Here is a 24147-nt window from a genome sequence, read left to right as displayed (position 1 = left end):
GAATTCTCCATAGAGCAAGGATTGGTTTGGCTTATCTCCAGGGTGGGGGTGTGTGTTTGTGTGTGTTTGTAATGCTGTCATCATACAAAAGCATTTTAATAAAGGGCCTTATCTCTTTAACCTAACCAAGCTCCCCTGCAATAAACACTGTTAATTATGCCCCAGATCGATACTGAACCCCTTTTGGAACCCGTGCCAACCTTCGCAGGCTTTCAGATGCGCTGCAGCTGCAGCCTCAGCTGATGTCTTTGGACACATTCCATTGGAGACCCGAGGAATGAGCCGCAGGTTTATTAAGGGATCTAGTGGCTCACAGAATCAGGGCTTGGCAATTAGACTTGTAGATGAGGGTGAAGACTGAGAATGTATCTCATGTTCTGTGCAAAAGCTGCGTTAATGCTGCACCTGGATGTGGTCAGGCTGGGGGATCCAGCTGGTGGGATCATGAAATGAAGGCCCTGAAATTATCTTTCTAGATGTTTGGAAAAGATTCTGCTCTTTCTCCTGCCAAATATCAGGGAGAGTAATGCATTCTTTTCCTGCAGGCAGACAGATGTGGGTTTGAATCTTGGCTCCTGCACTGTGACCTGGGCCAAGTTTCCTCACCTCTCTGTGCCTGTCCTGGGCCCCTACTTTCTTCACACACATCCTATCCCCTAAGTGGCACTACCTCATCCCCATGGCCTTAAGTACCATGACATGCTCTGGACTCCTAAATTGAACTTCCAGCCTAGATTTTCCCCCTAACTTCCAAACTCATGTTTCCAGGTGTCTACCAGAACTTACTGTTTGGATGAATCATGGCTGTCTCAATCTGGACACATCCTGAAGAGAACACTGGGTCTTCCTATGCCAAACCTGTTCCTTCCTCATCTCCTTATGTCCCCACTATCGCCTCAGCTGCTCAAGCCCAAACCTAAGACTGATCTCGGATTCCTTTCTATTGCTTCTCCATTTTCAATCTTCAGAAAGTCCTTGTAACCTTCCCCTGTAAATCCCAAATCTGCCTGCTCCCACAGCTTTGCTGTCCCTCCCAGATCATAGTCACTGCCGTTTCTCCTCCAGACCGTGGAAAGGGCCTCCTAACTGATCTCCCTGCTTCCAGGCTTTCTCTTCCCCGCTTTTTCTTTTTTTTTTTCTAGCACTGGGAATTGAGCCCAGGAGTGTTCTGCTTCTGAGTTACACCCTTAGCCCCCTTTTAAATTTTGAGATAGGGTCTTGCTAAGTTGCCCAGGCTGTTCCCAAATGTGTGATCCTCCTGCCTCAGCCTCCCCAGTTTCTGGGCTTACAGGTGTGTACCACTGTGCCTGGCTCTGCTGTTCCCTTTTTGAGAACTTGCAAGACCACAGACATGGTAGCCAAGTATCTCTTAATGGGGATACATTCTGAGAAATGCATTGCTAGGTGATTTGTTTGTGAACATCATAGAATGTATTCATATAAACTAAGATGGCCAAGACGTGACTTGGTGGTATATTCTTATGGGCTCACCTCATTCACCAAAATGTCATTAGGTGGTGCATTGAAAATATTCACCTCCCAGCTTTGAGCTGCCCCTGGCTTCCCATCTCACTTAGAATGAAACCCAGTGCTCTGCCTTGGACCACAGAGGCTCCAGCATTACCTCCCTTGGTGCACTGTCTCCCCACCTGCCTGTCCCCACCCATGGGTCCTTGTTCCATTTGAACACAGGAGGTTGTTCCTGTGTTAGGACCTTCATACTTAGACAGTGGGTAGCTCTCTCTCTGAATCCTTCTGATAATTCAGGTCTCAATTCAAAGCCTTTCCCTCCCTCCACCCTGTGAAAACATCTCTAGCCTGGGAACTATTTTCAGGACTACTACCCAATTGTTTAATTTTCTTATATCTTCACTGACTGCCTGAAGTGATGTTTGCAGGTGAATGCCTTTGTTCTCCCCCTGCCCCCCCGAATGTAAGCTCCTTGATCAAGGGCAGGACTCAGCGGGTGGTTCAATAAATCTGAGCTGAGAAAGTGACACCTGGTGTCCTGAAGAGTTACAAGCCTATGTCACACCCCAGCTTTGTCTCTTGCTCTCTGGTGACCATAAGAGTATCATTCCCCCTCTTAGCAGGTTGGGCTGGTGAGTAGAGTGTGAACAATCATACTGTGTATCTCATAGGGTTGGCGTGGGGATTAAACCACCTCAAGCAGGTGTGCTTGGCTTGCTTCCTGCACGTGGTGAAATGTCACTCAAATTAGCTGTGATGATGGCTGCTGATTTGCTGCTTCTATGATGGTTGCTGTTGCTCCTGGTTCCACTCTTAATTGACATGTGGTAGGGAAGCAAGACATCATTCCAGCCACAACCCACATCACACTTATGCATCAGGCTTCCGGAGTGTTACTGTGTTTAATCCTGACAAACACTTTATAAGGTAAATACTGCCACTAGTTGTTTTTACAGGTGAGTAAGCTGAGGCACAGAAAGTGATGAACATGTTCAAGATCACCTCTGTGGGCCATGGACACAGGCTGAGAGTAGATACCTCTTTGGTTTTCCTCCTGTGCTGTGGCCCAGTCTCTGAATTCACTCACTAGGGTCCTTTAGTTCAGCAGAGGGAGACAAATGAAGGACAAATGTCCTGGGTGGTGTGTAGAAGGCACATGGCATGAGGATCTCTTTCCTGTGCCTGTGACAGGTGCTACTGGGGTGTGAGGGAGTGCTGACCTTCCCTGAGCTAAGGCACCAGGTGGGGCTCTCCTGGTGTCCACCAACTCACCCCGAATTACAGAAGCAAAGCTACAGCTTTGCAGGGCACCTGGAACACAGACGCTGTCCACATTCCGCGGCCTCCAACATCATTCCTCACCTAGTCCCTGCTGTCTTTGTCCACCCCACACTGCGTGCAAGGGGCATCTGTACTCTGCACCCTGATTTGACATTTATCATGAGCAACTGCCTCTTGTTCTCATCTTAAACTGTTCCCAGGTCCTTGGCAAGGAAGTCTCTTCAAGGTATCCGTTTTTCTATCCCAAGTTCTCTTTGTGTATTGACCTGCTTCTTGTCCCTTATGTCACTAAAACAAACTCTACTCATTAAGGACCCTCCCCACTCAAGGGCACTTCTGAGAAGGGAGCAGACTTTTGCACTTCTTGCAGAATCTAAAGTCAATGAAGATCCTCTCTGTTCCGACAAACTTTCAGCACCATGGAAAGCACCCAGGAGCCTTATCCTGAATCATGCAGCCTTTGGGGAACGGTATCGCCCCTGCCCTTTGGTCCTCTGTCTAGTGTTCCCACTGCCCTTAACAAGAGCCACACTCAGTGTGTACTCACTAGAGGCAAGGACTGTGTGACAGCCTGTGTCCACGTCTCTCACTACCCTTAAAACCTGGAGAAAGCATTGGCATCCTGCAGTGAAGACCCTGCAGTCAGCTCCAGGGCCAGAGCATGTGATTAAGTCCATGTGTCTTTCTCTCACAGGTTGAATTGGCCTCACCCCAATTCATGAGTTGAAGTCCCTGCTATCCCCCGTACCTTAGAACACAACCACATTTGGAGATATGGACTTCGAAATGGTAATTAAAAAAACAAGGTCATTATGGTGGGTCCTAATCCAACATGACTGGTGTTCTTACAAGAAAGGCAATTTTTTGCCTCTTGTGCACAAGGCCATGGGTTCAATCCCCAGCACTACCAATAAATAAATAAAGAAAAAGAAAGGCAAGTTTGGACTCAAACATTCAGAGGAAAAATGCTATAAAGATATCAGGGGGAGTACAGTCTTTTATAAGCCCAAGGAGAGAGGTGTGGAACGGGTCCTTCTTTTACAGTCTTTAGAAGGAATCAACCCTGCTGACCTTAAGAGCTGGGAGACAAAGTTTTGTTTTTTAAGCCACCCAGTCTGTGGCACTTTGTTACAGCAGCTCTGGTAAAACTAATATACTTTTTTTCATCTGTCTTGTGCCATCTACCTGCCTTTTTACCACAGATGTTCTGTGAAGCCCAGCTCCACATCAGGCACAGTGCTAAGTGAAGGCTATGAGAGAAAAGCATTCCTGGCAGAGGAAGGGCCTGTGCAAAGGTCCTGAGGCAGGAAAGGGCTAAGTGCAATAAGCACTTGTTGGAGGTGCAATAAGCAGGCCAACGTGCCCAGGCTGTAGAAAATTGAGATGGGAGAGGTGGGCAGGAACCAGATTCATGAGAATTCAAGATACAAGTTTGCTTTCATTTTTTAGGTTGGCTTGGTCACACCTGACCAGTCTCTTCACCCTGCCACCAACACTCACTCATTGAGAGGGAAAAGCTTGATCCAGACTACCCTAGGGCCGCTGCCACCAGTACCCTATTGTTTCAGGCATCTCGAACTGCAAACACAGCCCTGTCACTATCGCCAGAAGCAGTAGAAAAAAAAAAAAAAAAATAGAAAATAGAGGAGGGAGAAAACGAATCATCCCTTCCAACCCCAACCCCCGCTGAGTGCGCAGAGTGGGGGACATATGGAAATTAATATATGCAGCTCTGATAACACGGTTTTCCTCGGCATTCTGATTAAACGACGACGGTTATTAAATACCCTCCTCCTCGGGGCTCATCTCCGAAAGCCAACGTTGCTGCTCGTCTGGAACTCTGATGAACCGTCTCAATTCCGTCCGCTCACTTCGGCGGCACCGTGGCCGACTGCAGGCTGGTGTTTGAGGAGGATGGAGAAAATCAATATGAAATGTCAGGCGAGAGGTCAGATTGAAGTTGCCTTCCCAGCTGGCAGGAGCTGGGGGCTGCGGCGTTGGCGAAACAAAGGCAGATCTGCAGCGAAGGAGGCCGGCTCTTGGAAGGGTTGGGAAAATGAATTTCGTTTGCTCCTTAATTAGATTAGTAGGCTCGGCTTGCAATTCAGGGCTGTGCTGCTGCGGGGCTGGGGTGTGGGGAGGCAGGGCTTGGCAGAGGCCTGCAGGTCACGGGCTAGCTCTTGGGTCCTCATGGGGTGCTGCATGTGGGGTTCAGGCTGGAGGGAGGAGCAGGCCCTGGCCGCTGGGTGTGTCCTGACCAGCCGCCTGCTTCTGCACGCCTGATGGCTCCTCCTGGTTCCTCCCAAGTCCTGGTCTTTGGATCTCAGCTCAGCAACTGCTGCCGGCAGGGCCCTTACCACACACACTCGGAGCACCACGTGATTCTCTTTCATGCCACTTACTACAGTTGTAATGCCATATTTGCTGGTGATTCTCTAACGGGTCATTATTTCTCAGACAGGGTGGCTCATTTTAAGTGTTCAGCTGACTGGACCAAACGGTGCCCCATCTTTGGTCAGACACTCAGGGTGTCTCGCTAAGGGTGCTTTGGGTGACTTTAAGTTAATAGAGTGAGTAAAGGAACTGCCCTACCTAACATGGATGGACCTCAGTCAGCAGAAGGCGGGAGTGGAATCGAGAGGCTGATTTCCTGCAATGACCAGGGAAGCCTCTGCGGACTGCCCTGGAGCCTGGACACTTCCCCACTGCTTTGGACTTGAAAGGAAACTGGCTTCTCCTGGGTCTTCAGCCTGATGGTCTGTGGGGTGGAATCCTGAGTCTTCACCTTGCTGACTGTACATCTTAGGACTTGACTGCTTTGTAGGTGAGCCAATTCCTTATAAATCTCTTTATACACACACACGTACCTGCCCTGTTTCTCTGGAGAATCTTGACTAATTTAGTAAGCTCTTGGAGAGAGGGAACTCCATCTGTTTTTGCTTCTCACTGTGTCTCTAGAGTCTGATATGGTACCTAGCATTTAGTATGTGCTCAACAAATATTACGAAAGTTAATAATGGGCTTCACGTGTCTGGCAAAAGGGAAGTGGTTCCAGGTACCTCACAAGTGCAGGCCTGGAATGGGGATCCAGGAGGGATAACTGTGAGAGCTGCTGCTGCCATTTATTGACCCCAGCCGAGGGTGAGGCGCTTACACCCGTGATGGCATCTACCTCTTGTGAATAAGCACCCCTATGACGCCATTCTTAGTATTTCTACTTTCACTTGGGGCCCTTGGGGCTCAGAAGGAGGAATACCTTGTCTGAGGTCACACCAACACTACATACCACAGCTGAGCTCTGGTTCCAGAGCATCTGCTGTCAATCATTCTTGTTTATTCCAAAATTTTTCTAAGGTCTCTGTCCTTTTTCCATCTTGAGTTCACCGTTCGTCAAGCACCCTGCTCAGTTTATTCCCTAATATTTGGAATTAGTGTGGATCCATCTGACTCCCATGTCTGGGCTGGAGTCAGCCTTGCTAGGCTGTGAGGACACCAACCCATCCTGTGCCCTCTCTGGTGTCCTTCCAGGTCAGTGGCCCTTCTAGTCCAGCCCTTCCTTCAGTTACCAGAGAGAACCTGCCTCTGTGGGCAGCCCATGTCACCTTGTATTCAGCATGTCCCAAACTGATCCCTACTGCTTCACCATCTCCCAGTGTAGCTTCCCATGAGTCCTGGTTCCCACATGACATTTATGGAAACCTTCGGCACACGGTTGTTTATTGACCAAATGTTTACTGTCTATTTATGGGCCAGGCTTTGGCAACATGATGTGAGCAAGATAGATTCGGTTCTCATCCTCAGACAGGTTACGGCCTGGAGGGGCATGACATGGAACAACTGACATCACGCCCGTGTGTGATGAGAGCCAGCCTTGAACTTCACCAACGGCGCACACGGGTATTTTAAAAGAGGTTCCTTTATCCCTTCCCTTTCTTTCAATTTCCACAGCTACCTTCTGGTCCAGGTTATGGATTTGCCTTAGACAGAGACTGAAGCAAACCCTACTGACTTTCTCACTTTTCTTCACGATACTGTGAATTTGTATTTTCCCATAAAATGGGAGTTCAATGAACTCTGCTTTCAGCTGAACGATCTCAAATCACTCCCCACATACCCGCACTGTGCTCACACTGGCGCACGTGTCTGTATCCTTGGGGGTCAAAGAGTGGGAGGGTGTGGGGTGCTCCAGGAGGACAGGAAACCACAGGAGAAATGCTGCATCTTTTTAGAACATCAAGTTTGCTTGACATTTGGGTGGGGGAGGATTATTAAATCAAAATAGATTTTGATGGGGGCAATATTCAAACCTCACATGAGAGTTCAGGTAGAAAAATCAGACGTAAAAGAAAACCTAAGTGGGGAGCGCCTCCCCCTGGATCACCGGTCTTTGTCAGGCATTTGCTGTTGGCCTTTGCCGAGACGTCAGGTCCACATAGCAACTGCAGAGGTTGGAGATTGTAAATAAATACAGATGCCCTTCCTTCCTAGCAGCAGTGGCCTGGACTCAGGAGGGCTGTACTTGGAGAAGTTTAAGGAGGATGGTGCTATGGTTTGGATGTGAGGTGTCCTACAAAATCCCATGTGTGAGACAATACAAGAAGGTTTAGAGGAGAAATGATTGGGTTATGATCAGTAAATGCAATCAGTAAATTAATCCCTGATGGGATTAACTGAGTGGTAACTGAAGGCAGGTAGGTGTGGCTGGAGGAGGTGGGAATCAAGGGCTGCCTTTGGTGCACGTATTTCTTATCTGGTGAGTGGAGTCTCTCTGTGCTTCCTGACGATGTGAGCTGCTTCCCTCTGCCACACTCTTCCACCATGATGTTCAGCCTCACCTCGAGCCCCGAGGAATGGAGCCAGCCTTCTATGGACAGAGACCTCTGAAACCATGAGCCCCCGAATAAAAGTTTCCTCCTCTAAAACTGTTCTTCTCAGGTCTTTTAATCATAGCAGTGAAAAAGCTGACTCAAGTAGATGGCTACCATAGAAGCCAGGCTCTGACCACACAGTAGGCACTCAATGAATGAATGAATGAACATACGAGAGCATAAACTTTTGACTCTCATCTTCAAGGACCAACTTGCTAGAAACCAGCATCCCTATCTGACCTCATTAACTTCAGGTCCCTTTTCCCCTGAGCCTGACGCTTCTTGCAGTCTAGAAGTTTCATGCACTTAGTAACCTGAGTTTTCCTCATTCTGTGCTCACAGTCCAAAGGACACTTCTCGTTCCCCTCCTAACCAAATTCTACTTGACCTTCCACGCTCAATTGTTCCACTTCTGCCCTCCCTGTGAGGTCTGTCCCAAACGTCCCACCTTTCTCTGAACATCCTAAGCCGGAACTGTCTCCCCTATCCATTTGGGTATGAAAACCCACATGGGCTGTGTGCACGCTGCCTGAAATGTTTCCTGGGTACACCTTTCTCCTTGGAGAGATTCGATCTTTGAGGATAGGAGATAAGTCTTACCTTTCTGCTGTATTAGTCAGAGGTGTTTTTGTTTGTTTTCCTGTTTGCAGTGCCAGGGACTGAACCCAGGCCTTGGGCATGCCAGGCTAGCCCTCTGCCACTGAGCTACGCCACCAGCCCGGTCAGTTTGTCAGAGTAATAAACACTTCACAGATCGTGGCTGTCAGGGGGAAGGACTGACCAAGTGGCTCTTGGTCTACTCCGTGGTTCTCAACTGGGAGCAACTGCCCCACAAAGGGTATTTTACAAGGTCTGGGGACAGTTTTGCTGTCACAACTGGGCTGGTGGTACTGACTTCTGGTAGGTAAGGACAGGGACGCTGTTAAACCCCACAAGCAAGGACAGGCTTCTCCCCCAACAAAGAATTTTGTGAGCCAAAATTCAACATCTTCTCCTCCTCCTCCTCTTCCTCCTCCCACTCCCCTACTTCTAGGTACTGAGAATTAAACCCAGGGGTGATCTATCAATCAATCAATCAATCAATCATCTATCTATCCATCCATCCATGCATGCCATAGATTGAACCCAGAGGTGCTTATCCACTGAGCTACATCCCCAGCCCCCTTTTTTGTTTTATTTACAGACAGGATCTCACTGAGTTACTCAGGGTCTTGTTAATTTGCTGAGGCTGGCTTTGAACTTGAGATTCTCCTGCTTCAGCCTCCTGAATTGCTGGGGTTATAACCGTGTACTACTATGCCTGGCCCAAGGGGTGAATTACCACTGAACTACATACCCAGTATTTTTCATTTTTTGAGACAGGGTCTCACAAAGTTGCTGGGGCTGACCTTGACTTGCAATCCTTCTGCCTCAGCCTCTCAAGTTGCTGACTTTATTACGTCTTAACTCATATCTTTGTCTCTTTATTTTCCCTGTCAGAATTCACCCTCCATCCTTCTGCCTTCTATCCATATAACTTCTCTAAAATCTAATTTTGATCAGATTGCTCCTCTGCTTACTCTGATGGGTGTTTACTAATTTTGGCCAAAACATTCCACTTTTGTTGTTAACACTGCCATTATGACCTGGCTCAGGCATTCCTCCTGAGCCTCAACTCTTCTCCCAGTCATTCCCTACAAACTAGTCATACGGATTACTCTGCACTTCCACAAACACATTTTATACCCCAGGACCTTTGCACATGCAAACCCTTTTTTCTGCATTGAATGTTTTCCTCCTTGCTGACTTTTGGAAGCAAACTGTTTAAAGATTGACACTAGCACAACATTGGCATTTACCAAGCACCTGTTCTGGGCCAGGCACTGTGTAAGGTGCTGGGGAGGCTGCAGTGAATAAGATAGAGTAGTTCGTGTTCTCAAGGAGCTCTCAGCTCTCTCCAGAATTTTCTTGATGGAGCAACCTACATTTGCCCTAATGTGGTAGCCACTCGATATGCACTGGAGCACTTGAAATCCAACTGGTAAAAATAAAAAAAATGCATGCCAAGTTTTGAAGACAGTATGAAGAAAAAAAACACAACAGAATGTAAGATACCTCGTTAGCAATTTTTGAAACATTTATCTCATTTAAACATCATGACAAGTACATGAAGTGGCTATTATGATCATCTTACCCATTTTATATATCAGAATATGGGAAAAGAATAAGGGAAAGTGGACAGGACAGCTTTTTAAAAGGGAAGCTTGGTGTGGGCCTGGGTCCGTGTGGGTTCTAGAATCCTCACGCTGCACAGGCAACTCACCCCTCCCCCACTGGCTGCTCCATGCAAATCCTCTGCCAGAAAACCGGCCAACGAAAATCACCCAAAGGAGCAGGAGGCATCCATCCCTCTCCTAGAACCACCAGACCACTCTTGTCACAGGAACTGAAAGGGAATGGGAACCGTGGGAGGGAGGATGGTCTTCCTTCCTGTCTGCACAGCAAAGTGGAGGGGCCAAGCAGCACCTGGTGGCGGGCCTGGAGGGTCAGCTCCGAGCGCTGGGTAGCTGCGTGTTATTCAGCCCAACACCACGCACCAAGTTCCTCTGCCTCCAGGCGCCTCTGCCCTGGGGAACCGTTTCTTTTCTAGGAATGCTCCCCGCTGGCTCCAGGCCCACTCTACCTACCAGGGCACTGGCCGCGGGTGCCAGCAGCTCCACTTGCTTCCATCTGGTCTTAGCTTTTGCTCCCAAGCATTCTGCTCCCAGGGGTCCGAAGCTACTTTGCTCTGTCAGTGCCCTGAAAACCCCAGGAGGACCTGAATGCTGGGTTGCACTCTAACACCCTCTCTGAAGCTTTTCTCTGCTGTCCCCTAGAACCACGGAGGTTTCTGGAGTGCTGGTTCCCATAGCCTCAACCTCTCCAAGGGGCCACCAGCCCCTCCCTGAGATACCACTTTTTTTTTTTTTTTTTTTTTTGTGGTGCTGGGGATTGAACCCAGGGCCTTGTGCTTACAAGGTAAGCACTCTACCAACTGAGCTATCTCCCCAGATCGAGACACCACTCTTGACTCTTGGTATTTTCTTTTTAAGTCGTTGATGGACCTTTATTTTATTCATTTATTTATATGTGGTGCTGAGAATCGAACCCAGTGCCTCACGCATGCGAGGCAAGTGCTGTACCACTGAGCCACGACCTCAGCCCCTTGGTCTATTCTTGGCCTCCCACCTAGTCTGAAAGTCTCTGCTGCCGTCCATAATCACACCACCACCTTGTCCAGGTCACCCTTTAGTAGGCTCTTAACTGGTTCCCTGGGCTAGTCCCCAGGGCCATTCTTCCCAAAGCAGCAAGAGTTATCTTTTTTTTTTTCTTTTGTACTGTGTATTGAACCCAGAGGCACTTAACCACTGACCCATATCCCCAACCCTTTTTATATTTTATTTAAAGACAGGGTCTCACTGAATTGCTTAGGGCTTCACTCAGTTGCTGAGGCTGGCTTTGAAGTCATGATCCTCCTGCCTCAGCCTCCAGAGCCACTGGGATTACAGGTGTGGGCCACTGCACCTGGCAAGAGTTATCTTCTTAACACACAGTTTGGACTGCACCACAACAGGCTGGAGATATAGCTTAGTTGGCAGAGCACTTGCCTAGCAAGCACAAGGCCCAGGGTTCAATCCCCAGCACTACCACCACCACCACCAACAAAAAACAAATGTTACTTAAGCCCCTTGCTAACAGGGATGGGCTCTGCCCCTGCATGTTTTAGAGGTTTGAACGTCTTTTATGTGGAATGAGATCTCAAAGGTCCCGTGCCCCTCCCCCACACCCCAGGATGCTACTCACACTTGGTGTGCCTGTCACACAGCGCCGACGCACGCATGTCGCACAGCCGGATTGTCCCTTTGCTGCTGCTGTACACAAAGGTGTTGCAGTGATGGGGGTGGAACTCGGCTGCCGTGATCACCTCTGTGAGCTCCTCCATGTTGGCTGGCTTGATGTCCACGATATCTGGCACGGACGAGTCAAGGAGGGGACGGGGAGAAGAGGCAGGATCTTGGAGCTGGGGGATTAGCAATAGCACCATCTTATATGAGTGTGACATGGCAGCATGTACCAGGCACAAGGTGGGCCTTCGTCACCACTGTTAGCAAACCAGCTGGTGCTACTGGTTTTAGGCAGATGAGGCTCAGGGTTTCCTGGTAGTGAGAGGTAGCATTAGAACTCAGGTCTCCTGACTCCTTTTTACTGTTTTATCCTCTGACTTGTAGGAGATGTCCTTTCATGACCAAAGTTTCCTGCTCATGAAAGCTAAGTTGCAAAGACTTGGTTTCCTTCACATAACAGTAGTTAAGAAACTAGTCCCATAAATTCTAATTTATTTGACTCCTTACCCTGACTTCTGGGCTGATAAATCACAGCTACAATGGACTGCAAATCCTCTTTCATGACATTCCTGAGACCTTGTTTACTACGTTAATAATAATAGCTGCTACCATTTATTGAGCAATCACTAGAGGTCATTCGCTGTGTAAAGCATATCATGTACTTTATCTCATTTAATCCTCGCAGCAACTTTGTAAGTGACACTTTTCTTACACTCAGTTTTCAGGGGTGGTAAGGGAGGCTCTGAGTGTATAAAATAACTTGCCTCAAGATACAGGGCCAGTGAGTGACAACACCAGGAAGTTATTCCAGTACAGAAATCTGAGCTGTTTCATAGTTATGCAACATTTCTCTCATTTAAGATACACAGGCCTTTTAGTCTCCCCAAGCTGTGATTTGCTTTAGAGATTGGGTGGGAGTTTAAGTATCAGAAAGAAGCCATTTATACATGGTAGGAGAGATCTAGGCTCCATGGAACACACTCTTTGGTTTTATCATCTAGTTTTTTTTTTTTTTCCTTCAATATTTTTCTTCTTGATCAAGAATTATTTTCTTTTTTAAGACCTCATTCTTGTATGTTGGAATGAAACATTTAGCATTCTGCTTATGAAGGTAATTCAGTGGAAACAAACAATTCCGGAGGGCCTCTGGCACGCGTGAAGGAATGGGTTTGTACCGATCCCTTTACACCCCTACCAAGAGCTTGGGCAGCACCTCGCTGGGGCTGAGGTTCTGAGGACTGGGCCTTGTGGATCCTGTTACCCAGTCAAGCTGACTAAAATGATTCCCACTTTTCCCAGACTCTACCACTTCATGATTTTGACCCCATCTATATATTGTCAGGTAATATTTTTTTACTTAACATTTTTATCTTCATCTTTAAATGGGCTCACTTTTTCTCTACTCAGTTTCATATAAGTAGTAACCCAATGTTCATAAAGTTATGAGTTTCATGAGCTAGTTTATATTTAATCAAACACATGGAAATAAATGTATAACAATTAAAATGAAAACATGCACGAGCCAGAGTCTACATACCACATTTTGGCAAGCAATGCATTGGATCAACACGCAGTAACTTGATACAGACCATCCTAGGAATGGATCAAAGTCAGCTATGCTTTTCATTAAGCAAGGAGCACAGTCCTCACCTTAGAGTTGAGATGGACAAGCAAATGCGCTGGTATTTTTAGTCCCACTAACACCAACAAAGTAGTCACCTACTATCAAACGTCACCTATTCTGCTGTGAGAACATCTCCAGCATGCAATTTGTTATAACAATGGCTTTGGCTGTGCCTCCTCCCCTTCAATGATCTCCTCTACATCCTGTTGTTGGGTCCTTTCTAAAATTAGTTTGAAACTGAGTTACCATTACATTTTGCTACAATTTCCCCTATCAAACCCAGATGCAAATATCACTAGGGTTTCCAGGGCATGTGGGTCCCCTGGATTCACAAACTACTACCTTTCAACTCAACTCTTTCTGCCAGAGTTATAACTATTATTGCGGTTAGTACATACTCCTGGGAGCAGAAGCCCCTGCTGCTCAGAGGAGGCTGCAGGGGGCAGCTCTGACTGCCTCTCCGCTCCCTTGACCCAGCCTTGGCCTCCATGGCCAGGACATGGTGTAGGGTAAGCAGAGGACAGTGTTCAGCTGCTGTCAGATCTCACTGCCCTCCGGAAAGATCCTTGTTACCCTACTGCGCTAGTGAGCATATTTCTCTTTTCCCAAAATAGGGAAAGAAAATCTGGTGTCTGCTTTCTCAACCTCTCCCGGCAGCGACTCTAAAACAAGCTGAACTGGAAGGCTTTCACGGTGGAGGAGGGGGAGGTGCTACAGCCACCTAAAAATAAAGCCCCGAAGTCAGAATGTGTGAAAACAAAGTGCCACAGCACATCCATGACACCAGGAACACCCCTCCGCCCCCGGGGACACGTTCATGGGGATGTGCCCACTGAATCTGCTTAGGGCCCTGCTTCTGGATCTGTCCTTCTTTCCACCCATCCTGGACCGCCAGGCCAGCCCTCACCCACCTCATCCACCAGCCTTCTGCTTTTCTCCCTTCTGGGTCTGAGTCTGCCTTTTGACTTATGGGGTTTGCCTGTAGGGCTCAGGGCATAAACCATGATCTACTCCCTTTTTTAACAAGCATGATGGTGAAGATAAGGCAGATCGCAACCACAGCAGCTGAGGTCTACCAGGCGCTGGGTCTGCGCTGTGCTAAGCACGCATGTGCCCTCTCACTGGCCCCTCCTCTCAGCCTCCTACCATCAGGACGATCACAGTCCCATTTTATAGCTGAGCAAACAATGACTGAGATAAATCACTAAGGTCATGTGAATCATGGGGGCACAGCTGGGCTTTAAGGCCAAGTTCGTGAGACTCAGGAGCCTGAGTTCTGGACCCCAGTGTCATGCTGCCTCCCTGATGAGCAGCCTTCCCAAGCATCTGACCTTCTTTGAGTTGGTGCCTGGCTAATTGGGAGGGCAGCACCCTCTCTTCTGCTTTGGGCCTGTCACCTACCACTTTGGTGACATTTTCCCAAACCAGAAGTTTTATGTCCTATAATTTTTTTTTTTTTAACCAGAAATTGGACAAAAACCTGACAAGGATGCCTTCACTTATTTTCTAATGGAGGACTTGGTGACTTCTAGAAGCATGGGAGAGAGGCATTGCCAGAAATCCAGTGACTTATGGGGAAGGTGGAAGGAAATGTCACGGTGCATCCCTGGAACTCAGGCTCTTCCCGCAGTGCTACTGCAAAGGCAAAAGTGTGTTTTCAGCATGGGTTGTTTTGCCCTTTGTGTTGGGATGGGGGTGGGGGAGCAGAAAAGAGCAAGGAAGGCATGGCTCCCTGTATTATCTGGAATGATGCATTGTGACAGTCAATTTTCTCCTCTTATCCTTTGGAGCACTCTGTCCAAATTATTTCCCTGTTGTCCCAAAAAACTAAATGGCAAAGGCAAAACACAGCATTGGATTCACAGCTAATATCAAACGTAGACAGCCAACAGATTGCTATTAAATTAACCCTGGGGCTTGACAGATATGTTCTTTCTGACCCCAACTGCTTATGGCACTCCTTATTAATGCTAAACCTAGGCAAATTGTCTCTGCTAACAAAAGGGGTTAATCTGGCTCTCTGCTGGGACTCTGGAGGCAGCTCTGAGGACAGGAGGGGGCACAGGCAGCTGGGTAGTTGAGCTCCATGCTTGGAAGGCAGAAGGCAGGAAGGTGAGGCACTGCTGTGCCAGGCAGTAGCCTAAGGCATCATTTAAAATAATAATTGAAGACACTGGGAGGTCACCCCTTAAGGGATCTGATTCCAACAAATAAGAAGCCAGAGCCATAAATTACATCAGTGGTGGGGAGAGGGAACAGAAAGGATCACCACAGGGTGGTAAGGGGAGTGTGAGGCCATTCAAAAGTCATTTCCTTAATCCAAGTAGAGCAAATCGCAATACCAAAAAGAGTCTACTGCAACATTAAAAAAAGAAAAAGATGGACAGCAATCCAAATCAATAGACAGAAATAAGGAAGTGATTAAGCAAACTTTTATCTATCTCTTTACATTGTTTTGACAGTGAAATTTCCACACCTGTAAAAATCACTGTATGAAAAATTCTAGCTCAAGTGTTATCATAATGCAGTTTGACCTTACACTCTAAAAATGATGACTTAAAAGACAAGATGCGGAAATGTTGGTGATAGTTTTATCAGGGAAGTTCTAGGAATATTTTTTCAACTGCCAGCACCATTTCCACATGTTCTTTTAATGAAGTGGTATTTTAGGATGGAGAATGAATTAAGACGCTTCTACATTTATTGTATATATATGTATAATTATATATTTATAATTATATATTATACATAATTATATGTATTTTATATATGATTTTAGGGGAGGAAATTTTGGGACAAAGTTAGGTACAGTCTGAACACAGCCACATTAAAAAAAAAAAATCAGATTGAAAGCCAGAGACAGGGAGAAAATAGAGCTCTGTCTTGTAGGGAGATTGGATGCTGAGCTCAGCATGTAAGTTGCCTTTTAGTACCTGTGATCTGTTCATCCATTCATTCCTTCACATAAAGTGTTTCCAAAGAATCCACAACCCACTCACACTTTTCAGGGCACAGGGGATACAGCAGTGACCAAAGCAGCCTGAAATACTTCTGATCTACGCAGCCTCTATTTTAAGGGGAACGTGGTCAATAAGCAAGGTAAACAAGCGTGACATGCAGGATATTTGACAGATATAACTGCTAAGCAGAAAAATAAAATGGGACAGAAAAAGTATACATAGCTGTGTAAGGGTGGACATTTGTGTGTTTGTGTCCCAGACTAAATAGAAGGAAAGTTCCTGGGTAAATCAAGAGTTTGAGCTGAGCCATGGCTTGGGAGGCTGAGGCAGAAGGGTCTCAAATTCAAAGCCAGTCTCAGCAAAAGCAAGGGACTAAGCAACAAAGTGAGACCCTGTCTCTAAAAACAAATCAAAATAGGGTTGGGGATGTGGCTTACTGGTCAAGTGCCTGACTTCAATCCCCAGTACCCAAAAGAGAGAGAAGAAGAAGAAAAAAAAAAGAGGTTGAATTTTTTGATTTTTCTCTTCTATGGTCAAATTAGCTAAAATTAAGTTTAAATTGTGAGGCAAATATACCATACATACTGCAAAATTGGTGGTGAGGTTATTGGTTATTTTTCCAAAATCTCTACAATTACTGTATACTGTTCAGCAAAGAAATAGTAAACATTAAAAAAGTAGTAGTTTCCCTGGCTTAGACTCCTTTATGAAAGAGTTGACAAAGCCGAAACCTCATCTCTATGGGTGAAGTCCAAGAAAACATTGTGATAAATGTTATAATTGCAGCAAAATGTGGGTAGGAGACTGGGTTTCAGTTTTGATCTCATTCTGTTTTGCTGAGAGAACTTGGGAAAGTCATTTTATTTCTCTGGGCTTCAATTACTTTGCCTTTAAATGAATATAATCCTATTAAAAGCCCCTAAGAATTTCAATTATCAAGTGGGATAATGGAGAAAAATTGTTAAGTGGTTTTTCTATTGGTCTAAATTCCATTTCCTGAGGGAAGAACACATCTCTCCAAGGAGAGTGTTTATACACATCGGCTTTGTGGGCTTCTGCAGGAACAGCTGCCTGTCTCTTTACTCCAGATTTTTGCTGATATTGATGAGCTTTCTTCTTTCTCTTAGGTCCTACCTAAGCCAATCACAGGTCAGAGAGCCAAGGAAGGTCCCTCTTTCTGCAAGACTTCGAGGTTTGACCATGCTGCAGAGTGGAACCTGCATTTACCTGTGTGAGGTCTCCTGTTCAAAAGTGCTGAGGCTTCTCACATCCCACTTGCAGTCAGCCAGTTCTGAAGGAGGAAAATAGTCCTATCTTGGCCTTAAACACTGATCATATTAGGGTTAGATTCCCTTTTAGGGTGTATTGAGTTGCTTTGAGGTATGTGTGTGTGTGTATGTGTGTGTGTGTGTGTTTTACTGGGGATTTAACCTTGGGGTGTCTACCACTGAGTTACACCCCTCGCCCTTTTTGAGACAGGGTCTATAAGTTCCTAGGCTGGCTTGTGATCCAACTTGTGATGCTCTTGCCTCAGCCTCCAGAGTTGCTGGGATTACAGATGTGTGCCACCATGCCTGGTAAGGTCCTTTCTTTTTACCAAGGTCAAAATTTAATCTTTGAATCTTGAGCAATGATTGCAAAGCATCCAGATTTTATCATTTGAAAGGATATGTTGCTTGATAAGTACTGGAGATCTCACAAGAGGACTCCAAGGAATACTTCCCTCTTAAGGGTTTAGAAAAAGCCAATGTGCAAATACTCCTGGGATGTTTACCAATGGCTTGGCTTAGTCTGAGGGGTCTGATGGAGAGCCACATAATGCCATATTAAGTAAATAGTGAGTTTCAAAAGACGTTGAGCTGAGTCACCCTGTATAATTGGGGAAGCACTTGAAATTCCCTAAACCATAAACTCTTTCCTACTCAAATAGGACAGACAGCCTGAAATTCTACCTTTTGAAAATTTCCAAGGCCGCTCAGATGTGCGCCCACCCACTTACTGCACTGCTGGGGGCTGACCCCAGGCTCTCGCACATGTGAGATGAGGGCTCTGCCACTGATGCTATCCCTAGTCCTCAGATGTCCCTTTTGTTCTGAAGCATTCTAGGATTCTTTCTGGATCCTTCCTGTCCTGGGCATCCACAGTGCCTTGAGTCCACCTTCATGAGAACACTTACTACAGATTATAGTGTAACATAATTTTACTGTAAATTGGAATAAAAGAGGCCTGAATTTTAATCCCAAATTCTGGGACCAGTTATATAGTCTCGAATGATTTTAACCCTTTTAACTCATGGGCAAATGAAGGAAGAGAAAAAAAAAAAATGCAGGAGATGTTATGGTACCTGGCACATACCTGGCACTTAGTACAGGCTTAAAAAATTGCTAGACTTCCCTCTCCTAGTGTGGTTACATGTTTGCCTCCTTCTGTCCCTACACTCGACTCTGAAGACTTCATGATGTGTTCACTTGGTGAGGTTACATTCCTTGAGCTTTGCTTTCGCTTTTCAGGTTAGGTCAGGCTACAGGGGATATTCTCTGGAGAGTTAGAGGGTGAAAGGGAGGAAGTGGCCGGCTTGCAGCATACACACACTGTCACTCAACCACTCACTCACCTAGGTGTTGCCATGACGGGATTTTGCAGATGTGAATGCAGGCTCTGATTAATTGTCTCTAAGTCAATCAGAAGGGAGACCGTTCTCCGTGGGTCTGACTTAATCAGCCCAAAGGCATTTAGCAAAATGCTTAGGCCTTCCATAAGGGCTGCTGGGTCTGCAATTGCTCTATCTTTCCTCTAAGACTTCTTTCCTGGCTGCCAGCTCAAGACTTGGGGGTTCCAGCCTGCTTGTGATTATCCCTTCCTCACTTCCTGTCCTACAGCCTTTGAACTATCTGAGCCAGCTACACCATTGCAAGGTAAAGCCATTGGTATAAGTCAATCACACCCCCTGTCTCCCTCTCTTCCCCTGTACAGAGAATGTTTTCATTCTGTATCCACACAGCTCTCTGGTTCTGCTTCTTTGGCTGAAGTTTGATTGCATCCCCCTCACTTCCCAATTATTGGGTCATGACTTTAGGGCTGTAGTTTTATTTTTCATGTCACCTCTAGCTCACATAGTAAATGGTCAGCAAATGTTTGTGGCTTTTACTTTAATTCATTCTTGTGACTTAGCAGACTTCTCTAGGCATTTTTTTTTTTTTTTTTTAATGCAGAATAGCAAAACAGATTGACAGACCAAGTTGCCAGGCCTGCACAGTGTGAATTATTTAGCCTGTGGTTTTCTTGGGAGAGAACAGTATCCAAGCAACATGGCAGGAGGAAAAGTGGGCTGGGGAATGTTCCACATAGTAACAACTACACCTAGGAGTCTTTGTTCTGTGCCAGGTACTCTGCCTAGCACTTTGGAGATCACCTCCCTCAATCCTCACAGTAGCCTTAGATTGTATCACCATCTCTGTTAACTGTTGAGGAAACTCAGGGTTACAGAGATGGTGAGTAACTTATTAAGGCTCTATAACTTTTAGGAGATGGAGCTGGATTCAAATCCAGTGAATCTGACTTCAGAGTCTATAGTTTAACTACTAAGTTATCCTCTTCTGAGGAAGCTAAAGAAACCCAAAATCTGCATGGCTGGATTCTGCCCTCTTTTTTTGATAATAAAGGACCCAAAGGACTTTTTCTTATGGGAAAAGAGATCCTACTCCAGAGATCCCCAGGCTGGCCTCCAATGTAGAGGATCAGCATCCACACAAGCAAGGCACCCAGCCTGGGAAAATACACCATGGCCACTTTTACTTAGGAAAGTAGTGCATTGCTCTGGTTTGCACAGGCTAAGTGCTGGAAGTGTCTTTGGACCAGAGGCCTTTATTTTACATTAAATGCCCTTTTTTTTTTGGGTGGGGCGTGGTACCAGGGATTGAACTCAGGGGCACTTGACCACTGAGTCACATCCCAGCCCTATTTTGTATTTTATTTAGAGACAGGGTCTCAGCACCTTGCTGTTGCTGAGGCTGGCTTTGAACTCGCAATCCTCCTGCCTCAGTCTCCTGAGCACTGGGATTACAGGCATGCGCCACTGCATGAGGCACATTAAATGCCTTTTTGTGAAATTGAATTGTACTTTTGATCTTCAGCAGGATAAAAGTCATTGGCAGCAACAAGGTAGAGCAATTTGTACTAGGCCCCACACTTCCCCCAAAACTTGTCTGGCAGAATCCCACTGAATTAAAGGGGAGGCAGCTGTCCATGGTACTAAGGGGCACCAGAGGCTGCAAAGCAAGGTTGAAGTTATACAGTCCTTTAATAATGGCATCAATCCCAAATGGGCCTCATCTCAGTCCACACAGGGCTGCTAAGATCAAAAAGGGAGTATCCTGGAGTTCAGCTGGCTTCCTTGGGAAGTCCCCTGTCTCATTCCTAGAGAATACACTTCTACGAGGCATGGCTTCTGCTGACCTTTCCATCGTTGCTTATATCATGCTACCTCCGCTGGGCTCCAGTGATGGTGGTTAAAGTTTCTCTAATTTTTCATGCTCCCTCCTGTCACAGAAGCTTTGCACATACTGGACAAATCTCTTTACACCTCTTTGGCAAGTTAGCTCATACTCTTCCTCTTTCAGATCTTAACAGTTTCTCAGCAAAGCCTATTTATTCCCCAGGCTGAGGCAGGTTTTTTAAAAAAGTGCATTCCTAAAACTCTATTCCTTTCCCTCATAGAACATATCTCAATTTATAATTATATACTCAATAGTGTGATTATTTGATGTCATTCTGAAAGCAGAACATTTGTTTCTTTTTACTTTTGTATCCTCAGGCTTAGTGCAGTACCGGTCATAAAACAGGTGCTTAATGTGCAGTTGTTGAGGGCTGTGACTGTACTTTTACTCAGTTTGGGTCTATTTACTAGCTTCTATCTTGGACTAAAAACAAACCCAAGTCAACTCATTCTTAGTCCCAAGAAAAAGCATTCAAAAGGGTCCTGGGCATAACAGCTTTCATTAATAAGCAACATTTTAAAAGCAATTTTCATTTATTGAAAAGCTAGGGCTGCCTCTTACCCTATACAGAAATGAGATATTACGGTTCATTCATTAAGATCAACATTTGTCCACTTTAAGCCAGGATCTATAACACAGCCAGGGAGCAACGGGAAGGACAAGATTCATGGCTAGGTGCCATAAGGGTTAGTAATGTCTTGCTCTGACCTGGAGCTAAACACAAAGTGTTGGACCTGAGATCATGCAAATATCTGATAACTAGGGCACAAAAAGTAACATCTTGCAAAGATTAGCCAACTGTAGAGCCAAAAGAAGAGTCTAGAATTGAGAAGATGACCCAGATAATGAATTCAACAGAATTCAACACAATCCACCATTGTAATATTTCCCTTTTCTAGTTTCCTTGTCCTTTCAACAATCATCTAATAAAAAATAAATTAAAAACATATCTTTTAATATAATATTGCACATGAGAAGTGCTAAGTTATAAAAGAAAATTATGTATATTCCAAGAATTTCTATAATGGATAAGTCTATCAATAAAACAGACTAAATATTAAAAAGAACAATAATCATGATTGTATTAGTCCCTATTTATCAATTATTTACTTAGGAAGGTACTGCCTGAAGAGTGTATATGTGTGTGTATGTGTGTGTGTGTAATTATCAGTCCTCTTTGACACAGCTCGTCTGGGCAGATGACAAAATAGAAAATAGAGGCTTAAGTCAATTGGGAAATGTGAAGATCTGCACAGACAGAAAGTAGTAGAGCTGGGTGAGAGAATGCTGTGCTTACTGGACTCTAAAACCTGAGTGCTCAGTCATGATGCCAATGTTACACTGATGCCAAGCCTGGCAGTCAGGACTTTTTCTAACCCTATCTCCAGACCGCTTGTCTTGCTATTGACTTAATACTTGACATGTACTTTCTTCATGATCTCAATGAATTTTTCAGTACCTGTGAACTCACAGGATAGGTATGATAGTTGTGTTCTCTAATACTCATTGTAATTAGGAAAACAAAAAAGTCTAAACATTGCTTAGAAGCCTCTTGCCTACCACCCCAGTGGTGTCTGAACCACATTTTGGGAAACTCACTTTCCTCTGTCCCAAGCCACATTTCTTCTGCTTCCTTGGAGGATAAGAGATGTAACAGAAAGGGGCTAAACACCACAGGATTTCAGTCATGCCTGGTGCTTGGTGCTTTTCTGAGACTGTTTAGAAAAATGGTCGCCTCCACCCCAGAGGTGGCTACACTTCAGTGACAAGAGGCAAAGGGGTCCCAGTTTGTACAGTCTTAGTGCTCAGGGCGGTGTGGTTGAAAAGAACTATATAGATATCAGTTATCATCATCCTCATGATGACGATGATTATTTTACATATGGCGGCTTTAAGGGTGAATGGTACGGTCTCATTTGTAAGCTGGCATCTGGCAGGCTGTCACACATCTGCAGCATATCACCTAAACCGCACTATTAATATTTCCCCTTTGCATTCTCCCCAAGGCATCTGTCTCCCAAAATGCCTAAAGAAACTTCCCTCCGCCTTGAAGGCCTGGAGGCAGAATTCAAAACACATGCCACCTAGGCTGGGGAAGCAGAAGCTCAGCATGACAGCCAGCTGAGCCCGAGCAGACTTCTGGCTCTCGGAATAGATGTAAAGAGGGAAAGGGAGCCACCACCCACTCTCATTCTATCAGCAGCTGCCCTGCCAGGCAAAATCCGTAGGCAGGTTCTCCTAGACCCAGACAGTATGTCGCGTCTGTTCTGCAATCAACAAAAGATGCCAGTCACAGTCCTGGTGGTCAGTTCTCAGTGTCTCCAAATATATCTCATAAGTCCCAGTACCTGATTGAAGATGCCTTGCCTGAAAAGTCATTGGGGACTGAGCGTTCTCTGTGCTGGTGACTAGCTAGCTGTGAACCCCAACCAGGTCTTTTCTTTTCCTTGTGCACACTGCTAGAATACATTTCTTAGCCTACTTTGCATTTAAAGGTGGTCACGTGGCTGCATTGTAGCCAACGGTTTGCATACTGTTTTAGGGCCTGGCTTGTAGGAATCTCCTGAGTGGGCCTGTGCAACCTCCCCCTCTTGCTGTCTGCTACAGATAAGCACGGTGGCACCTGGGAGTTAGAAGATGGAAAAGACCTGAGGACCTGTGCTATTGATTGGATGCTGCTGCTGCTATGGGGACTGCCATTACTGGGCTTTATAGGAGAAATAATCTTTTATGTGTTTGAACCATTAGTGGATCTTATTTATATCAGAACACTCAGAGCTTTCCTATAAACTTTTTATTAGCTTAAATTTCCAGGTTAGATTTCATAGTCAACTGCCTACTGGATACCTCTAACTGTGATAACCTACTACTACTACAAACTGGACACATGCAACCTGCTTCATATATGCAGAGTGCTCCCTATGCTGGAATAGAGCAGTGGCTCAAACGAAGTCTCTGGTCCCAGAGAATTTACATTCCAACATGTGGAAATTAAAAATACACAAATAAAAAGCAATTTCAGATAATGCTAAGTACCACAAAGGTAAGAGGGATAGAGAGTTGTTGGTGGCTACTTGGGAGATGGTGCCTCTGCAGAGATGACATTAGATTGAGGACTGAATAATGACATGTGGGTAGCCTTGTGAACTCTGGGGGCAGAGTGTGGCAGAAAGAGGGAGCAGCAGATGCAAAGAATGGAAGAACAAAGTTTACCGGGAACAGAGAAGTGGTCAGTCAGCCGAGACAGAGTTAATTAGGGAAGAGTGATATGATAGGTATCAAGGAGGGAGGCAGGGTCCAGGTGGTGTGGCATCTGGCCTGAGAATATAGCTTGGATTTTATTTTATGTTCAATAGAAAGCTGTTTTTAGTAGGAAAAGATTGATAGCTGGACTGCATGCTGTAGAGTCTACTCTGATTGATTTATAGTGCTCGTATAATGCAGGAGAGCAAGAAAGGAGGCCAGGGAAAAGGGTAGTGTCACTGAGGTGAGTGGCTTGTGCTCGTGGACTGGTAGGCGTGGGGAGGAGAGGTGAGAGTTGATTTGAGGTATATTTTAGGGGGAAGGTTGACAGCGCGCACGGGC

The 24147-nt window shown here is 45.7% G+C and overlaps 1 protein-coding gene across 9 annotated transcripts in view; it reads right to left on the bottom strand.

Moving 5' to 3' along the window:
- The window catches only part of PPP2R2B (protein phosphatase 2 regulatory subunit Bbeta), a 465343-nt gene that overhangs the window by 27193 nt on the left and 414003 nt on the right, over positions 1–24147 (bottom strand). For all 9 annotated transcript variants that reach the window (XM_079144770.1, XM_079144771.1, XM_079144776.1 and 6 more), the window contains one exon: positions 11442–11606. In XM_079144770.1, the coding sequence (XP_079000896.1) occupies positions 11442–11606 (165 nt within the window). The remainder of the gene's footprint in view (positions 1–11441; positions 11607–24147) is intronic.

This window comes from Sciurus vulgaris, assembly GCF_902686455.1.
Source record: "Sciurus vulgaris genome assembly, chromosome: 6".
NCBI classification, from domain to species: Eukaryota; Metazoa; Chordata; class Mammalia; order Rodentia; family Sciuridae; genus Sciurus; species Sciurus vulgaris.
Note: the sequence above shows the minus strand (reverse complement) of the source record. Positions and strands in the feature narration are given on the sequence as shown.